Source organism: Microtus ochrogaster, unplaced genomic scaffold (assembly GCF_000317375.1).
Source record: "Microtus ochrogaster isolate Prairie Vole_2 unplaced genomic scaffold, MicOch1.0 UNK1, whole genome shotgun sequence".
NCBI lineage: Eukaryota > Metazoa > Chordata > Mammalia > Rodentia > Cricetidae > Microtus > Microtus ochrogaster.
In genome coordinates this window covers 22,825,433-22,845,287 of record NW_004949099.1, presented here as the reverse complement: position 1 = coordinate 22,845,287, position 19,855 = coordinate 22,825,433, and the positions used below count along the sequence as shown (strand labels likewise).

General features: G+C 39.5%; 1 protein-coding gene across 1 annotated transcript in view; it reads right to left on the bottom strand.

Annotated features, from left to right (window-relative positions):
- Positions 1 to 2,103: 2,103 nt before the first annotated feature.
- The window catches only part of Arl8b (ADP ribosylation factor like GTPase 8B), a 37,695-nt gene continuing 19,943 nt past the window's right edge, over positions 2,104 to 19,855 (bottom strand). The window contains exons 2-7 of the mRNA XM_005364975.3: positions 12,442 to 12,522; positions 11,153 to 11,226; positions 10,871 to 10,964; positions 7,745 to 7,812; positions 7,433 to 7,503; positions 2,104 to 4,130 (exon numbers count right to left, since the gene is read on the bottom strand). Coding sequence (XP_005365032.1) covers positions 4,081 to 4,130; positions 7,433 to 7,503; positions 7,745 to 7,812; positions 10,871 to 10,964; positions 11,153 to 11,226; positions 12,442 to 12,522 — 438 coding nt within the window. The 3' untranslated portion in view covers positions 2,104 to 4,080. The remainder of the gene's footprint in view (positions 4,131 to 7,432; positions 7,504 to 7,744; positions 7,813 to 10,870; positions 10,965 to 11,152; positions 11,227 to 12,441; positions 12,523 to 19,855) is intronic.

Here is a 19,855-nt window from a genome sequence, read left to right as displayed (position 1 = left end):
AAAAAAAGAAAATGAAAAAAGAGGAAGCATTCTCCCAAGGGCCACTCTAACACTCTTTGCATAATCAGGCTTCATCAGCATGTTAAACCAAGACCTCTTCCCCACATTCCTTCCTATCACCAACACAGGACTGTGAGGTCCAGCAAAATGAGGCTGGGGTATCTTTCTCTCCACCTGATTCCTACTGGGAGAGCTACACTACCTAAGTATGGTAATTCTGTTCTAAAATGGAATCATCCTGAGAGTGGGATATTATTAATGAAATGGTGTAATGGATGACTTCTGATATTGCTCACTGCATTGTCTAGAATGTCAGGAACTTGTTTCCCTAAGAACACCCAAGAAGCATCAATGACAAGGACACCACTTTTATTAATAGCTCAATTTTAAACAGAAATCTGTGGAGGTTATTTACCAACAGGAAACACCTGCTGTGGGCTGCCCACTTGTAGAACAGCAAACTTAGAGGAAGTCTATTAGGTGACTATTTGCACAACTATTTTTCTTCCCAAGTCTCCTGACTCAAGTGTGCACTGTTGGAGGAAGGACGTTCAGGTTTTGATAAAATGTAAATATTTTAGACAACAAACATGATGGTCTCCCCTTAGTCACACATTTTCAGAGTAAAGCACTTGGCCAACAGGATGTTACAGATTGGTACCTTCTGTATCTCATTTAAGCTTCACCCTCTAGACTTTCTGAGAGGCTGTAATTACCAAATCAACCTGATTCAACTGTAGATGCCAATGGAAATCACTTTCTCAGTCAAAAATAAAGCACACTAAAACAGCCATCGTCCAAAACACCCAATTTACATATCATAGTCAATAAGACTAATTTTAGAAGTCTGTTATTTTAGCCACATACCATCATTACAGCACTCAAGATTTAAGGAAGGAGGATGGTGAGTTTGAGTCCAGCCTGGTTTACAAAGCAAAACCTTGTCTCAAAACAAAACATTTTAAAATAATAAACTCTCCATTTCTGAACCAAGCTAAATGTGTACTTTGAATGTCTTCCCCAGTTCCATCCAGACTCGCATTCCTTGTTACATCAATTTCACAAAATAGTAAAATGTTGTGGTAGATATGCCAAATCATGCACCCAATTAGTAATACAGTAATGACAGCCTAACTTACTAAAACCATTTCTACAATGACTCTCGTTTTAAAAAAAAAAAAATCAATATTATTTTACAGTTCAGATAACATGTTAGCAACATGGGCCAAATACCTTACTCTAAAAATAGGGTTTATAGAAAAATCAAATTTTTATTTTTTCATGTGTAAGTATGGCCTGTATGCCTATATATGTATATTGGGTGGGAGTATATGCACACTTGGAGCCCAGAGTGTTCTACCTTCTATATTGAGGCAGTGTCTCTCAGACAGACCCAGATCTCACTTTGCCGCTAGTCTAGCGGAACACATGGACACTCTTCTCTCCAGTCCTAGGATTACAGTTAGGCTACCACAAAGGCCTAAAATCTACTGCTAGGGATCCCAGTTCCAGTTTAGGAGGCAAGTGCTTCACCCATTAAGCCATCCCATGAGAATGAAAATATTTGCATTCTGTAGATGTGTCTTGGAATTCCATTTTTTAAATTAGGTCTTCAATTTTTATTCATTTTTATTTTTTTTTTTTTGTAAAGCTGGGATATAGCTCTGTGGTTGAGGGCTTTCCTAGAATATGCAAGAACCTAGGTTCAATTCCTGGCAATATAAGTTTTTTAGATAAACTGAATAATAAAATTCTTCATTAGCCTACCACCGAAGTCCTAAATTTGTGGGTAGAAGAGAAAGGGTATTGGCTTGGTGGTATCAGAGTGCCTACCTAGCACTGATGAGACTCGATCCTCAGTGCTCACCCACAAAGTGCCACTACTGTTTATTACTAATAGAATCCTCTTTCAACAAGGGAGGGGACCATAGTACCAATTACGCAGATACTGTAAAATTTTATTCCTGGTTCATCCCATGAACCGGATCCTTTGACAACTGAGACGACAGCTTCTTTCCAGCACGTGGCCTGTGGAGCCCTCCTCAAGTAATTCTCTTTCCACTCCATTCCCAAGAGCTGCACCTTCATTCATCAGGATACACATTTTAAGGTAAAACTGTCAATGCAACCCTCAAAATGCAGTTTATTGAATAAAGCTGAGAAGAGCAGTCAACAGATGAAAAATGCATCCACGCCTAAATAAAAAAATTTACGTATTTACAAAGTTCAGTAACTGTTAGGTTTTCACATGCAGAGGTTATGCACAGGAAAATGTTGGTAGTAGCTTTTAGATGTCCTGAAATGCTGGAAAGCAATGAAAAAACACACAAACATTTTAAGGTTTAACTATAGGTCAAATAACAAAAACCTATGCAGTACCACTTAGTTACACATTCTGATTCCAATCCCTCCACTTAGGCACAAGCAAGTTGCCACATTCTTTGAAATGGTTCACAGTGACCATTGTTGGGCTACATGAGCAAGTTTAAATATCCCTTCCTTCAAACCACCCATCCCATCCTCTGGGAAGAGTGCAACATGCTTCCATGAATAAAACGAGAACTGTAAAGCCCAGATTCTACTCAATAAAAATATGAATGAAGAAAACAAGTAGTGTCTGTGCAACACAGTGCAGTTATTTGTACAGAATATTTTTAAGGCCGTGGCAGTCATTAAAAGAACTTAGTGTTGACTACACTTGGAGTGCTCAACATATCTGAGTATGTACTGCCGACACAGTGCTGCTTCACAGAAGAGACAAGTCACACACAGTGTGAGGCAGCACGGAAGCAGGTGTAACCACAAGGTTTTCTCACTCCATCAGCATGAGCAACAACTTACAAACAAACCAGTATTAATATGTCCCTTTATGTAAGTGGAGATCGCTAAGCTACAAAATATGTTCAATATAAGTTTTTGTACAGTTTTGTATCATAGAAGCAAACAATAAACAGCATTGGTTCCTCGGTTCTCTGCGTGGCCAATCATTAAACAACCTGTAGACATTGCGCATGATTAGATTAAGCAGGCAGGTCTAGAGTTGTCACAATCAAGAAGTCTAGTGGCACCAGTGAAAAGAGTGCCAAGCCTCACATTGGTAAGAAAAAATAAGAATTTGTTTCTAAGTGTCCTTTGTGCTGAAAGTCAACTTCATGACTAGATATAAAGAGTCAGGAGTTACGGGTGTCATGCAGTAGCACAGGGCGGATGTCTGGAGACAAAGAACAGACGTGTTCACACAAAGTCAGACACGCTTAACGGGTTTATTACACGAGCTGGAATGCTCTAAATTCATGAAAGCTTTTGAAAAAAATCATCAATTCCCATCCCTTTAAAAAAGTGTGTTAAAAGGGGGAAGAAAACTAATGATCTGGATAGATATAAAAGAGCATGTTGTAACTCTTCCCATCTCCCCAAATGGATCTGGTGACAAAGGAGTCCCAGAAAGCAGAATGTTTAAAATTTACCAGGTATGAAGTCTCCAGTGTAAGGAACCCACTGTGCTGACCTGGTACCTCTGCTAACTCTTGGCAGACCAATTATTCCTACAGTGTAACTCTACATTTCACATGCATGTGTGGGATGAGATAAACATGTTTATATCCCACATGAGTCAGGCTTGAAGTATTTTCTAAATACTGTGTGTGGCACTAGGAATTCCATGCTGCATCAAGTCAGTACCAGTATAAGATACTGGACTCTGTAATGAAATAGGTAGACATTTACTGAAAACCAATATAAAAATCTGGCCCAGAAAGACCAGAAGGGTAATATGCAATTTTCTTAACTTTAAGATGGTCAAAATGTGGGTGTTTTTTAAAAAAGAAAGGAAAGAGGGCCTCTCCACATTAGACAAGTGTGTGAGGACTTTTAGTGTGTGCTGACTTTATCATGACAACTCCAGCCGATTTGTTATGAAGAATAGGAATAGACATCTTCAGCAGTGCACATGAGAACGAAACTCTGAGAAAGGCAATTTCTTGGGTTTAGGAAGGACCGTGTTCTGGGAAGTACTTCAGAGGAACGGACAGTAGTTCTAGGGTTATAGCCAAGAAGGACTGGAAGACGTCAGAGGGTGTCTCAGCTTCTTCGGGATTTTGAGTGTTGAATAAGCCACTGAAGTGTGATATCTAAAGGCAGGGAAAGTGAGAGTTAAGAAATCAGCATTACAAAACTAAACACATAGACAATACTTAAAATGTCCAAGGTGCTAGATCTCTTCTGCATCTGAACTCCATCACCAGGGCTTCAAGAGGGCAATGTGAGAAACTATCAGATACTGAACATGATCTTGGTACCAATCAGGATCTAAACAAAACCGCCAAGGCAAAGATATGTATGAAAGGCTCTCTGACCTCAAGATACTTCTAACTATAATAATAAAGATAAAATTACCTGTGCTTTGATGTCATGCAAAGACTGGCAGACTCAGAATGCATGCCCTACTGCAGAACATGGGGGGCTGCTAAGATGTGGCTCAGGCACATGGAAAATAGGGTTCCCACAAACTCTGACACCTAGGCCACTGCTTTATAATCTGTCCTTGTTGCATCTGGAGCTGACTAATCATTTCATGAGGTGAACCTTTCCCGTGCCTCAGAGAATGGTTTAGAGCATCCATGGCCTTAACAACTATGTGCCAGCCCCACCATGACAACCAAAATGTCTCTAGGGAGTTTTACTCAGCCATAAAGGACAAAATTAAGGTATCTGGACATTCTCTGTCTCTCTCTCTCTCTCTCTGGCACACACACACACACACACACACACACACACACACACAAATAAAAACCATAAAAGCAAAGATAAGGGAACTATCTGGGGATGAGTAAGCCCAGCAAGAATAGGGAAGGGATCAAAAGAGAGGAAGGAATGCGAGCAAAGTATGACTTTCGTGCATGCAACTATCATAATGAAACCCATTGCTTCTGTACTAAAAATTAATTTTAAAACAATGTCTAAGGGAGTGCAAGTATTTGAGTTGTGCTCAGTAAATAAAGTGGTGCTAACAAGTTAGGACTTCATTCTCAAGTCAACAGGTAATTATTGGAAATTTTGAAATGGGGAAGCTATATTAACTTATTTTAGCAAGCCAACAAGTACAACAGAATAATTTGGAGGGCTGCAATATGCAGACTGACTCCGTTCAACTAACAGGACAGGACAGAATGGAAACCTGAAGCAAACACAGTATATAGAGAAGAGAAAAGATGCACAACTGGCAGGATCTCATGTGTGACTGCAGGGAGTAGGGAAAAAACAATCTCTGGCCTGGCCAGCCTCAAATTCAGAGACCTCTGCCTCTGCCTCCTAAGCACCAGGACTAAAGACATGCACCACCATGGCCAGACGCAACTGGTTTACTTTCCAAGTGATTCACATCCAGAGGATCTGACAGCAGGCATTTCAGTTCTAAAAATCTGAAGAAGAGAAGCAACTAACATGGAATCAACAATACAGTCAAAGCTACAGCCGTTCAGGAGAGCCAGAAAAAGTTCAGAGTGAGAAGGCGGCTAAGTCAGAGCAATAAACTGCCATCCTGAGTTCTTTAAAATGTACTAACAATCTGAAAGCTATGTGAGCATCCATTCTATGTAGCACTCTTATTCTCCAAGCTTGAAAGATAATTGTAAATTCAGTCTTCCATTTTCCCACTAAAATACATTAGAGAAGCTGTAGACCACACATACCAAGTACAGACTAGGGCCAGGAGCCTAACAAAAGTGACTATTCACAATTGGGAAAACAATGATTTAATAACTGCTGACACAAGTCTTCTACAACATTTATCACACCAGTGATGTGGGATGTCCTGTATATGTGTTGCTTTATTGATTTATGAATAAAGTTGTTTTGGCCAATGGCTTAGCAGAGCAAAGCCAGGTGGGAAATTCGAACAGAGATATAGATAGAGTAGGCGGAGTCAGGGAGATACCATGTAGCTGCCCAAGAAGCAAGAGGTAGCAAACCACAAGCATCATGGAAAAAAATGATATAAATATAAAATAATAGAAATGGGTCACATTAAGATATAAGAGCTAGCTTGAAATACACTTGAGTTGTTGGCCAAACAGTGTTATAATTAATATAGCTTCTGTGTGATCTTTCAAGTCAAAGTAGTCGGGAAACGAGCAAACAGTCTCCGTATACACAACAGTGTGAAATCAGAGGAGGAAAGTAAGCTTTAAGTAAAAGGACTACATTTTCATATTTAAGAAACTGAAAGAAAAGAAAAACCTTTCTATATTCCATAACCAATGGACAGAGGTAAGATCCCAAAGACAAGTGAGTCCACAGACTATAAACAAAAATGCAGAAGGCAGAGAAGATTCTCTGGAGTCAGTGTCACAGGAGTAAACACTCTCCTCATGTGGTTCCAGGACACCTTCCTGAGATCAAAACACTTCCTGTGCCACATGAAGGGGACAGTAAAACACAGGAAACCATGTGCACTCAAATACTTTTTGAAGCAATTCATTGATTAATGCTCAGTTTGAGTCTAGTGAAAGGGCAGTGGTTTCCTTAGCCTCAGTAACACTACACACAAAGCCCTGAAATGACTATTAGTGTACCCCAGTGAGCCATGATCAACCTCAAATGCCAATCGATTCTCACCACCACTGCTGAATCCCTTATAGCCTTGAATTAATGAATACAAGACTGACTTTCTCTTATCTCCCCATCCCCACCCCTCTTTTTGAGACAGGATCCTGCTACCAAGTCATAGCTACCCTAGCAGTCACCATATAGCCCAGGGAGACCACAAACTCACAGCAATCCTCCTGCCTTAGCTTCCCAAGAGCCAGGACAACAGGTATCCACCATTATGCCCAGTTAGTTTTGTTGTTGCTGTTGTTCCTTTAGAAAATTATCTGGCTAGTTCTTGAGAGTAATAAAAGATTATTTTTTCCTCCTAAAGTTTCCCATTTCTACTGAAATTCTTCTGAAGAGTATTTAAAGAAGTAATGGGTTTAAAGAACCGCATAACATCCTAAAAACTACAGTGAAGAGCAGCCCTGCTTCTACTGACATTCTATGCTAATTCTTGCTGTAGGGACTAAGAGATGTTTAGAAACATCTGTGTCTCTACCCTCTTCCAGTTATGAAAACCAAAAGAAAATGTCTCCATATATTGCCACACGTCTCCTAGGGTAATAAGCCCTCAGTTAAAAATGTGAAGTATAGCTGAGCAATGGTGGCACACGCCTTTAATCCCAGCACTCAGGAGGCAGAGGCCGGTGGATTTCTGTGAGTTCAAGACCAGCCTAGTCTACAAGAGCTAATTCCAGGACAGGCTCCAAAGCTACAGAGAAGAAAGTATATTGCCTTAAAAAAAGTATATTGAAAAAAAAAAGACACCTAGTGAGTCCCCACAACACAAGTCTTTTTCCATAGTACTCTTTCATTCCAAAACCCAGCAGCCATTTCTTACCTATATTATCCTTTTCTTTGCAAGAAATTGAATAGCAGCAAATTTCTCTATCCTGAATAGCAGACAGATTCCTGTAAGAAACAGAACTGGTGAAGAGGGTAGCAGCTGTCACACTTATTACTCTTTACTCCGTTTCACTTACTCTCATTACTATGAAAAGAATATTTTCTCGCTAACAAAAGTTTAGAGATTTACTTCTCTGATTGATCCAGCTTAACCATCTAAGAACAAGGTATAATCATTACTGAATAAACAGAGGACAGTCTATAATTTACCAACACGCTTCTCAACATTACTCTTCTTACAACTTACATTTTTTCAATTAGCTGTTTCTCATCCAAGGCATTTGGGAGATCTCTCTTGTTTCCAAGTACTAGTACCTTTAAAAGAAAAGATATTATGGGTGAATCTTATGTACAAAAAGACCAGAGGCACGATGTAGTATCTAAATATTCCAAAACTACTTTCATGTTAACATGCACCTTAATTATGAAGCACACTTGAGAAATATAAATAAAAACACATTTATGAGTTTATCCTGGTATTACATAACCTACCTACCATAAAGACAGCCTCAATTCAGTCTGTGGCAGGCTTGCATTTAAAATATTCTAAGATACTCTAGGAGCTGAAAGATGGCTCAGCGAGGAAAGGTTGATGACTTGAGTTCAATCCCTAGGACTCACTCACATGGCAGCTGTAGTCCTCTGACCTCCAAACACAAGTCATGACACATACGCATGTCCAATGGCTTACTTCTCAGCACTAAATAATTCTAAGGCTATGATGTACATTCTGAGACTTCCTAGAAAGTCATAACCAAAATCTAAATATCTTCACAGCTGCAGGTGAGGCTGAGTTTGATGGGATCTCTAAGTTCGAGGCTGGTCTCATCTATATATTTAGTTCTACTCAGAGCTACTGAAAAAAAAAAAAAAAACACTTCACAACTAAGGGTTTATCTGTGTCATTCAAATGCAAAAAGGGAGACAACTGATTTTCCCCCAGGTTTTCAGGAGCTAGTAGAGTTAATTAATGGCTTCTAGAGGAGGAAGTCAGTTCTCCTTAAAAGTGTGGCGTCTCTGACCATACTCCAATGGATGGCCCCCACACCCATGAAAATACACCAACATAAACTAGACTTAGTGGACCATAAATCTTTTTTAAAGGGGGTACAAAGCTGGATGAGAATAGACTGGGAAGGAGTGAATGGGAAAAGAATAAAATACATTGTGGCTGTGGAATATTATTTGAAGATGTGTTATATTTGATTATGCTGTGAAACATTTGTGTAATGGTGCAAAGGTGTATTGCCTTCTTTTATGTTACATTTGTTTAACTCTGTGAAACTGTGTTACTTTGCCTGTCTAAAACACCTAACTGGTCTAATAAAGAGCTGACCCACCACCAAAAGAAAGGCAGGAGAAAGGATAAGGCAGGGCTGGCAGGCAAGGAGAATAAAGAGGAGAAATCTGGGAAGAGGTCTAGGCACAAAAAAAGAAGAGGAGGACACAGAGGCCAGCCATGTAGCTACATAGCAAGTCACAGACTAAGTAAAGAAAGATATACAGAAAAAAAGAAAAAAAAAAAAGAAAGCCCAGAGGCAAAAGGTAGATGGGATAATTTAAGAAAAGCTAGCTATAAGCAAGCCAAGTTAAGGCTGCCTGGCTTAAGAAAGAGTAAAATGCCTTGTAGTTATTGGGAGTTGGGTGGCGGGCCCCCAAAAGAGCACAAAAGTAGAAAACGATATACTGTATAAGGGCCAGGTATGATAGCCCATGCTTTTAACACCAGCACTCTGAGGCCAGCCTAGAATATACATAGTGAGATCTTTTCCAAAAAGATAGACACACACACACACAATGAAATTCTATCTCAAAAGATAGAAAAATATAGCAAACAAACAAACAAAAAAAAATAGTATCTGTGACAGAGAGCACTTCCCTTCCTTTAAAACATGTGAAAGACTATACACAAGACTATCTTGGAAGTGTGACCTCTAATGTCCCAGCTACAGCTCAGCGTGTCACTCAACCCAGTCATTCCCAAGGCTCTGTTTTCTGGAGATGGCTTCCTATTGCCAAAGGGTCTGTGCCTGAACTCTTCCCTACTACCATCCCACCCTTCACATTCCCACACATCCTTCAGACCTCCATTCATACTTCACGAACTCAGAGATCCTTCTTCCTTCACCTTGAACTGCATTAATCTTTGCAATTCTTAAGGACTTCTGCACCTGTCTTAACATTGTTTACCAGAGCTGTGCTACTAAATGTTTTTTCCCATATGTATATTCCCCCACAGAATGCAATATTCCTATCCAACTTCTGCCCATCACTATATCCCCAGCACTGAGCACCGCTCTCACTACATACTTTGGTGGCTATCTGGTTAAAGCATCTATAGACAGTCCAATATCCAGGATCCAGCAGTCACAGGGCAAAGGGGACTAGAGTTTGTAAGAACATACTCCAGAACTAGGACTACACTCCAATACACTAGATCTTTAAATCAATAGAGGACTTTTCCAAGTGGCCTGGAGCTCACAACAATCCTCCCACCTCAGGCTTGCAAGCACAGAACTATAGGCACAAGGAACCACAACCAGGTGAGACAGATGAGTCTTCAAAAGTATTTCAAATAATTCATTCAATGAGAAAATATCATAAGTAGCAGAGAAAGATGAGGAAGATAAATTCAATTTCTCAATTTCATAACGTTGTAGCTAACGTACTCTTACCATTGAAAAAAGAATGGCATTTTACTAATTTCAAATAAAATTAACAGTCCTCTAGACCGACAGGCTCCATACCCAACCAACTGCACATCAAAAACACATGGGAAGCCAGGCAAGAGACTAAGAATTTTAATTCTCATGCTTGGAAACTAAGGCAAAAAAAAAAAAAAAAAAAGTCCAGTGGGAGGCCAGCCTGGTCTATACAGTGTGATCTATCTCAAAAAGCAAATATAAAACTAAGCAAAAATATGGGAAGTGGGACCTGTAACTTCACTGAGAATGTACAGACTTCCTTTTGCCATCATTCCCTAAAGAGGACAGTCAGCAACTATTAAAAAAACTGTTGTATTAAGTATCATTAGTAATCTAAATATAATTCAAAGTATATAGAAGAATGTATGTTGTTTGCATGTAAACACTATGCCATTTTCCACAAAGGACGTGAGAAGCCAGGTATGGTGGCAGACTCCTATTATCCCAACACTTGGGAGGCTGAAGCAACAGGATCACAAATCCCAGGTTATAAAGCTTAATCTCAAAATAAAAGGAAGGGGGGGAGGAAAAGAAAAATAGCATAAATTTTCAGATCTCCATACTTGTGGGAAGTAGGGAATCCTAAAACCAATCTCTAGGGATACCGAGATTGGTTCAATGTTAAATATATAATTGCAAATATAAAATATCAGACTCCTCAAACTTACCGGAATTCCTTGTAGCTGTGGTTTATCTAGAAGATTATGGAGTTCATTTCGAGAGGCTTCTATCTTTTCACGATCTGCGGCATCTATCATGTAACTTAAAAACAAAGCCATCTCAACATGCCATCTATGAATCTCAATGAACTACTTATAAATTTTCAATTTTCTTAATATTTACAATACTTAAACTTCTAATAAAAAGAAATTAAGTCCTACATTTAACATAAATAACTACATTATTCAGAGACTAATCAGACAAAAAATAAAAACCCCATGTCAACTTACACAATAGCATTGACTCCTCTGCAATACCGTTCCCACATGCTCCGGAACCGAGGTTGTCCTCCTATGTCCCAGATCTTTAATCAAAACAAGGCAATTCTTAATAAGCACATTTGATGAAGGTACTACCGGAAATGGAGAACAGTCACAAAGACATATCAAATTTCACCGAAGCAAAGTACTCCCAAAACCTGGAACCCAAAACTCAATCCATGATATCTGGCAGCCCCCTTCTCAACTTGGAATTCTAAAAATGTAAACTCTATCCTCGTTAGTATAGTGGTAAAAAAAAAAAAAAAAATGTAAACTCTAGATCCACTTGAGCAATGACTTGGTCAAATATAACAATGTGATAGTAACTATTACTCAATATATTTCTAATCATGGATATATATACCTTTAAGATAACAACTTTAACATCTACAAAAGCATGCAACATCCAGACTGGGATGCCAAGACAAAAAACAGCTCAGGATCTCCTAAACTTTAAGTGTGCCTTTTTAAATTATTCTGTAAGCAACAGACTCAACAACACTCCTTCACTTGAAGTTCTCCATAATAATTTCACTGTTTTGCCTGCTCTATTCAGCACTGTATGACATATGACTCTCCTAAGCTCTGGCTTTCTATAAAGTAGTTTCCAACTACTGACACTGACACTGGTAAAATGCATAGAAACACACAGTCAACAAAATGAGGAGTGTTATCAGAAAAGCCACAGAGCAGATCTGTCAACAACTGGGTAATGTTCACATGGCTCAGGGCTGGGGGCCTAAACTTGCAGGAATTGCAGAATGACAAGAAAAATAAATCCCCCAACATTCCTGCAGTCCAGGAGCTAATAAGAAATTATGCTAAAAATGAGTTAAACTTTTCCTATTTTATTTTAAACTTTAGACTTAATAATGAAGAAAAAGACAGACTACGATATTTACTAAAACTAAGTACCACCTTTCAATATACAACACTGCTCAGACTAAAGATAGGACTGTTATTTTCTGGAATTCTCAAGATATCAAATGTTACTTCTACTAACCCACATGGTAAGTTGACTTTTCTGGACACTTAACTACATTTCAACTCTTAAACACTTTAACCTATCAGTAAACATAAATAACTGATTTACAGTCTTTGCAACAATCTAACCATTACTTAGGAATTATAAACAGTAAGTAAAACCAGAAGAAAAGAAAATTCTTCAATTAAATCAAGTATAAAGAGAGGGACAGGGTAATGCATGTATGCATGCATCCATAAATATACACATGCATAGACTATGAGAAGTAACGTACCTTTATTGTGACGTTACCTTTAGTTACTTTCCTCATGTTGAAGCCCACTGTGGGTATCATATCTTCACTGAATTGACCTGACTAAACAAAACAAAATATTTCATGTTAGATTGATCAATAATAAAGAACCATAACATCATATAATCTTCAAGTATCAATATTGCATTTGTACCTATTTTTCCTTTTTAAAAAAATTCATCTATTTATTTTATAAGGCAGCTGTATCCTCCTCCTACCAACCCCCCTAATCCCCTCCTCTTTCATCTCCATTCAGGAAAGGGCGCAGCTCCTATGAGTATTAAGAAGGGCTATTAAGTATCAGCCTCAGTTCACTCTCAGGGTTCAGAGAGAATGCTACAGCAAATGAGGGTCTTGGGATCTGAGTGCAAAAAATTAATCTCTCACTCATTACTTTTTCATACCAGTTTCTTATTGTTCTGCCTCTATCCTAATTCTCCTGTCCTACATCTAACCTTTCCTAGCTTCTTCTTCTAACTACTACTTCTATTCTATAAACTTTTCTCCTTTAGGAGCCTTGAAGCGATAAGGAAATTACAAGAGTGAAAATTACAGTCCTAGGGTAAGCAATTAAGGAGCTGAACCATTGCCACAGCAACATAAGGACCCAAGGCCATAGAAGCAATACCACAACCGTACAGGGGGTGGGGTAGGGGGAAAGCATAGTACCCAATGACAATCTTTACACAGGTCTATTGTTAGTAGACTGGCAAGCAAAGAACTGACATGTTTTTCTTAGTAACCTTGGTTGGACATCTGCAGCTCTGACCTTGTACATAGCTGTAAGGTTTCAAACTTATGATCTGTTTACATAAAGCCTTTAGTCTAGTTTGAACTTGCTCTGAGGTAAAAGTGAGCTAATTGTGTGCAGTTTGTCTTAGATTGAGGAGAAATAGATTTTTTTTTATATTAGTCTGAATAAAAAGGAACAGAGCAGGTTTTTATGTGCCTACAGTCCTTGTGGGATAAATAGATCCAGTTATGAAGCATGTCCCAGTATATATCAAAACTGTGTGTGTATGTGTGTCTGTGTATACACTTTATATATGTAAAAAGTCAATCTTGTTGACCACCCAGGTATATGTGTCCTGTAGATGGAATATTTTAATGAGATAAACACATAAGCAGTGGAAAAACACGCAGGCTATTCTTAGGGAAGAAAAGAAGTTTTAGAGAAGAGATGAAGAGATTTATGAGAAAAATTACACAGGAGCAGACACTAACTCCATGGCCTTTCCAGGTGGGGCTCCCTATTACAGGGAATCACTCATCTGGTAGATCAGCCTACTGAACACTAGTTATCACCTGCTATATCTTGATGTGTCCTTCTGCATATGTGTGGCTTTTATTTAGCTGTTTGGGCCAATGCTTAGCAGAGTAAAGCCAGACAGCTATGGTTAATACTAAGTTGTTATTTTAGACACTTTACCAACTATGAGCATTTCTCAGTTGAAGTGACAGATTTCTGAGGTCAACTATGTTAAACAAACAGGACTTATTTTCAAGAGACCAGTCAAACAAATAAGATTATTTCTTCTCCCAAGGCCTAACACTGGCTAATTGTGTAATGTGACCTTGTTACCCAAACATGCATTCTATAGTTTTAAGTTCTCAGCATACAGAACTCCAATTTTACAAATTAGTTTTCTATGCTGAACTCAGAAAGATTTTTTTTTCCTGTTCAGTGGTGTTTTGGTTGATCCAGGCAGGAAAAATATTAACAGTATCTGAAATCACCACTTTTAATTATATTCAACATTATTCTCAGAACTTGCACACATAACTGTTTACTTGAAACAGTCTCACTGACGCTAAACTTACGCCAATACTCCTCTGTCTGCCCTCCCAAAAACTGGAATGCTATGAAATGCTACACCCAGTCCACATGAGGTATACATTAAAAGAAAATCTAATGCTAGCTGAGCCATGGTGACACAAGCCTTTAAATCCCAGCACTTGAGAGGCAGAGGTCTGTGGACCTGTTTGAGTTCAAGGCTAGCCTAGTCTACAGAGTAGACAGAGCTACACAGTGATCCCTTATCTCAAAAATGACAACAACAAAACCTAGTGCTATCAAAATGGCACATGGCCATCAATGTGCCACATACACAAGTAACACAAAGTAAGTTTCACATCACTATTAAGAAAGTCCAAATTCAATTCAAATCAGAGGCGCGCTCTCTCTCTCTCTCTCTCTCTCTCTCTCTCTCTCTCTCTCTCTCTCTCACACACACACACACACACACACACACAGACAGCTACCAAGAAGATAAAACATTTAAAATTCAAAAAATAAGTATTACTGGGCGTGATGGCACATAATCTGCAATCCCACCTTGACTCAGAATGCTGAGGCAGGAGGATCAAAAGTTTGAGGCCACAGTCTGAGTTAAACTGGGAAATCCTGTCTCAGAAGAGTATTGTCAAGAATGTAAAGAAACCGAAACCTTTGCTGTATATAATGGGGTAGGAGACTATGTTACACCGCTGCTATGAAAACCATGTGGGAACCCCCAAAAGCAAACAATAACATTCCCACATGCTATGGTCTAGATACAGTTTTCGTCCCCATGATTCATGTTGGAAGTTTGGCCCCAAGTGGCCACAGCGGGTCCCTTACAGTGTGGGTCTAGAGAGTGTGCTGGTTATCAGGACTACAACCTGAGAGAAGACAGTGACCATTAGTATGCCAGAGCTAGATACAGAGAGCAGCACTCCAAGTGTGGAAACCTGACCCTGAATCCTCTCTAGTTTCCTGCTTTGCAAGTGTGATCATTTCCTCTTAAAAATGTTCACCCCACTGAGATGCCAGCTGCCAGGAGGTTCTTATCAGAAGTCAAGCTGAAGGAGGTCTATGCCTGTGAGCATCTGAAAACTGTGGGTTAAACTGTCATCTTTTCTCCATAAAGTTAATTTTAAATAGCCTGAATTAAGGGTAGCTAGGGTGTGGGGCTCACTTTTACTTTTCTATGCACTCCCCCCTTTTTCATTTTAGGAGCATATTGGTTTCTCCCAGCATCCATCTCCCCCCACCCTTTTTTTTAAAAAAAAAAAAAAAACAATGCTTTTCTTTTTTCTGTTTGGTTTGGAGGGGGGAAGGTTAGAGGTTTGTTTTTTGCTTTTTCGTTTGTTTTTTTTTGAGACAGAACTTCTCTATGTAACAGCCCTAACTCTGTAGATCAGGTTGGCCTTGAACTCAAGAGATCTGCCTGCCTCTGCTGGGTTTAAATGCTTAGGTGCCACCACAGCCTGCTTTCTTCCTCTCTTAATGACTAACTGTAGAATTACTTGAAGTGCACTGATGGTGTAAGTAGCCTGTAATCCCAGGACTCAGGTAACTGAGGTAGGAAGATCATGAGTTTAAGACTACCTAAACTATACAGTGAAATCCTTTCTAAAAAGAAAACCAAAGTCAAACACAAAAGACCATATAGATTATGACTTCATCTTTACAAAACAGAGAGAAAAAAGGAAGAAAGTAGACTACTGGTTGATGTAGGAGGGTTGCTATCTGTTGCTTTCATTGGTTAATTAATAAAGAAAACTGCTTGGCCTGATAGGTCAGAACATAGGCGGGGAAGGCAGAACAGAATGCTGGGAGGAAGAAGGCAGTGAGGCAGACGCCATGGAGCCAGCCACCAGGTCAGACATGCTGAATCTTTCTTGGTATAAAGCTAGCCACGTGGGAGTCAAGCAGGATGAAAAGCAGGCCTGCTCACCTCATCTCTACAACTGGTTATCTGGAGCAGGGACTAGGAATAAAGCTGGTTTAAGAGATCTTCTTGAGGGCAGAAAACGTTAGAGATGTATGCCACAGTTGTGCAACTAAGACAATTTGTTGAAATCACTAATCTGTAAATCTAAAATTGGTAAAAATTTTTGGTATGTAAATTGATACTTCAGTGAACTGCTAACAAAATGGGCAGGTCCTAGAACTAGAGATGTCACTGTAAAGAACTAGGTTTAATCCCCCAGCAAGAAAATAAGAAAGCAGAAAGCACTGACCCACTCCCCATGTACTACCCACTCACTCTTTGGCCACACAAGGATAGTCACAGTAAGAGAAAATTGTCAACGCAGAGCAGAAACCAGCAGTGACAGAAACCAGATGCACAGCCCTCACACAAGCCTCTGAATAATCATGGCTTCTTCAATTCACAAGCATAAGATGCTTTGGACGGAGCTAAGAACTCATAACCCATGTTCAAGAACTGGCCATTTATGGAGAACTGCCCTCATGCTCACCTGAACCTGAAGTAACATACTCACACAAGATACTTTGAAACCTGGTTTGGGTGGCACCAGTGAAGACAGTGGCAGGTGTTAACCCCCCATCTTCCAACACACTGGTATTTTTGCTAATGAAACATTTTCTCCTCCTGTCACTGGGTTTTCTTCAGTTGCAGGACAACCAATCTCCTTCAGTCTCAGTTCTTTTAATACTGTCACCAAAAGTGAATTAATTCTCCATATGATCCAGTAACTATGCTTCTGGATACAAACTCAAAGGAACTGAAAAAAGCAAGGATCCTAAGAGATTTTGCAGTCTCATGTTCATAGCAGCACCATTTAAAATACCAAGGGGTAGAAGGACTCACAAGTCCATGAGAAGGCGAGTAAACAAAATGTGGTACATACTAACACCAGAATAACAGTCCTGAAAAGGGAAGGGGAGCCGGACATGTGCCAGATGAGCTAAGTAAACTATATTAATCATGAAAAAGCCAACTAGCACATGATCTCATTGAATGAAGTACTCAAGACAGTCCACCTATGATGGTGGTCAGCAGGCAGGCAGGCAGCACAGAAAGCTTTCAAGTAAATACACACTTGTGACTCCATGGACTATGAGTCAATGTTCTTGTTAAGGGACTTCCCAATATGATAGTGTAAGGAGGGCAGCTTGTTGGTTCCCAGTTGCTTGGCTGCTCCACCCCAATATAATCACACAGAAACCATATTATTTAAATCATTGCTTGACCTATTAGTTCTAGCTTCTTATTGGCTAACTCTTACATATTAATTTAGCCCATTTCTATTAATCTGTGTATCACCAGGTAAAGTTCCTTCCAGCTCCAGTGGGGCTACATGGCTTCTCTCTGACTCTGCCCTCTTTTTTCCAGCATTCAGTTTAGTTTTCCCCCACCTACCTCTGTTCCTCTATAGCTCTGATATAAACCCAAAGCAGTTCCTTTTTTAACCAATGGTAATCACAGCATACAGAGGGAAATCCCACATCACATGAATGAGGTACTCAGACAGTCCACCTATAATGGTGGTCAGCAGGCAGGCAGCACAGAAAGCTTTCAAGTAAACACACTTGTGACTCCATACACTATGTCAATTTTCTTGTTAAAGGACTTCCCAATTCAAGCAATCTCAATGAAGGATGTTAGGTCTATAGCACCCATCATGCAAGGATGGAAGAAGGGAAAAGGAGAGGGAAAAGAGAGGAAGACCCTACCTGTGAATGAGAACAAATATGGGAACATTTGGGAACCTGTGAATGGGAACACATATCAAAGATACCAGCACTCTGGGAAACTGATAGGATTAAGATGTACAACAGTACATCAATTCCCAGTGGCACCAAAAATAAATGAATAGGGCTGGAGAGATGGCTCGGCAGTTACGATCCCTGGCTGCTCTTCCAGAGGATCTGGTTTTGATATCCAGGACCGTTATGTCAGCTCTTAACTATCTGTAACTACAGTTCCAGGAAATCTGACACCACTTTCTGGCCTCCAGGGTACCAGGCACACACATGGTACACATATATAAATGCAAACTCTCTTACTGGACACAGGACTTGTCTCTTTGTAATTGCTTTTCACAAATTTCTACACTAGCTCCTGCCTCATCGCTGCAAATGCTTACTGCTCCCTTTCCTCTGGCTTTTTCTCCTCTTCTTCATCTCAAAAGCCAGAGATAAGCATTTTTGTTCCTTAACAGCTGTCCTTTAATAAAGTACTTTTATTCCTTTCATCTGGGAAGCAAGCCAACACTCAACCTGGGGAGTGTGTTATCTTCACAGCTGCAGTCTTCCCACGAACCACTCTAGCATTGCCTCTGATGAGAAGCTTTTGAGAGGCAAGCAGGTTTGAAGATGTATTGCTGTGATTAGTGTAATAGAAAGCTGAACTGCCAATAGATAGGCAGGACTTATGGGCAGAAAGGACATTGGGGGGAATAAAGGTGGAGTCACCAGCCAGATGTGGAGGAAGCAAGATGGGTAGTACGAAGATGAAGTAATGAGCCTCATAAAAGAACTCAGATTTTAAAACGCATCAATTTAAGTTATAAGAATTAATTAGGGAAAAGCCTAAGCTAAGGCCAAGCTTTTCTATTTAGTAAGTCTTTGTTTTTCATTATTTGCAAGCAGTGTACTAAGTACTACCTCAAATGGCATCCAACATACAGCACATACACAGAGCCCACTGCTCTCAGAGTACAGAGGTGCAGTTCCTTTAAGAGGCCTTGCTAACACTTGTGGGAGACTAGATAGAAACACCTGCCACAGGACAGACACAACAGCTCCCTAGAACTGGAACAGTTAGGCAGACCCAAAGGGGGTGGAGCCAGCTCCAGCAACCAAAAGCTAGCCTTGCTGGAGGGCCTAGCAGGTTAAGGATTGGCTCACATGGTCAGAAAAGGCTGCAGACATGCAAAAAGTCAGATTCAGACCAAAAAGACTTCTGAACATATATATATAGTATGCTTTAAAAAAAAGTTTAGATGCTAAAGAAAGAAAAGAAAATTGGTATGGACAGTCATAAAAAATAAAGTTTAAAAATAATAGTCTTTAAAGAGAGAGTAATGTAATAAAAATGTAAGTCACATAAGGATGGAAAATATTATAACGCAGGGGTTTGGACCTATATAGTGCTTTGTTGATTTTGAATTTTTTGAATGCTAATAAACAGAGAATAGCAGCTGCTGACAACACTGGATTGTGGAAGGGATGGCTGAATTAAACAAGCTTGTATACTTTAGTAATGTCTTGGCTTCAAAATGAAAATCAGGAAATATGTTGCATTGGGAGAGAGGTTGTGCCTTTGTTTCCACAGGAAGCAAAAACCTGTGAATATCTTAAAAACGAATAAAGATCAGATTTGACTGGGGAGATCTGAAATGTTGATTACAGACATGAAAAAAGAAACCAAAAAAGACTACAGAACAAGCGATGTATATGCTGATCCCTCTACTATGGGAGCAGCTCTGAGACTGGGTGAGACATGATAAATCTTGTTGGCTACAGAGTCCTCATGACTATTTGATACACGCCATCCTTTCATATGGCATGGAGAGAGGTCTGATTATACAGCCCAAACAAATTTTTTAAAATAAAGTTAAAAGATGCCTTTTACCTGCTCAAACATAAAGCAAAAAAAAAAAA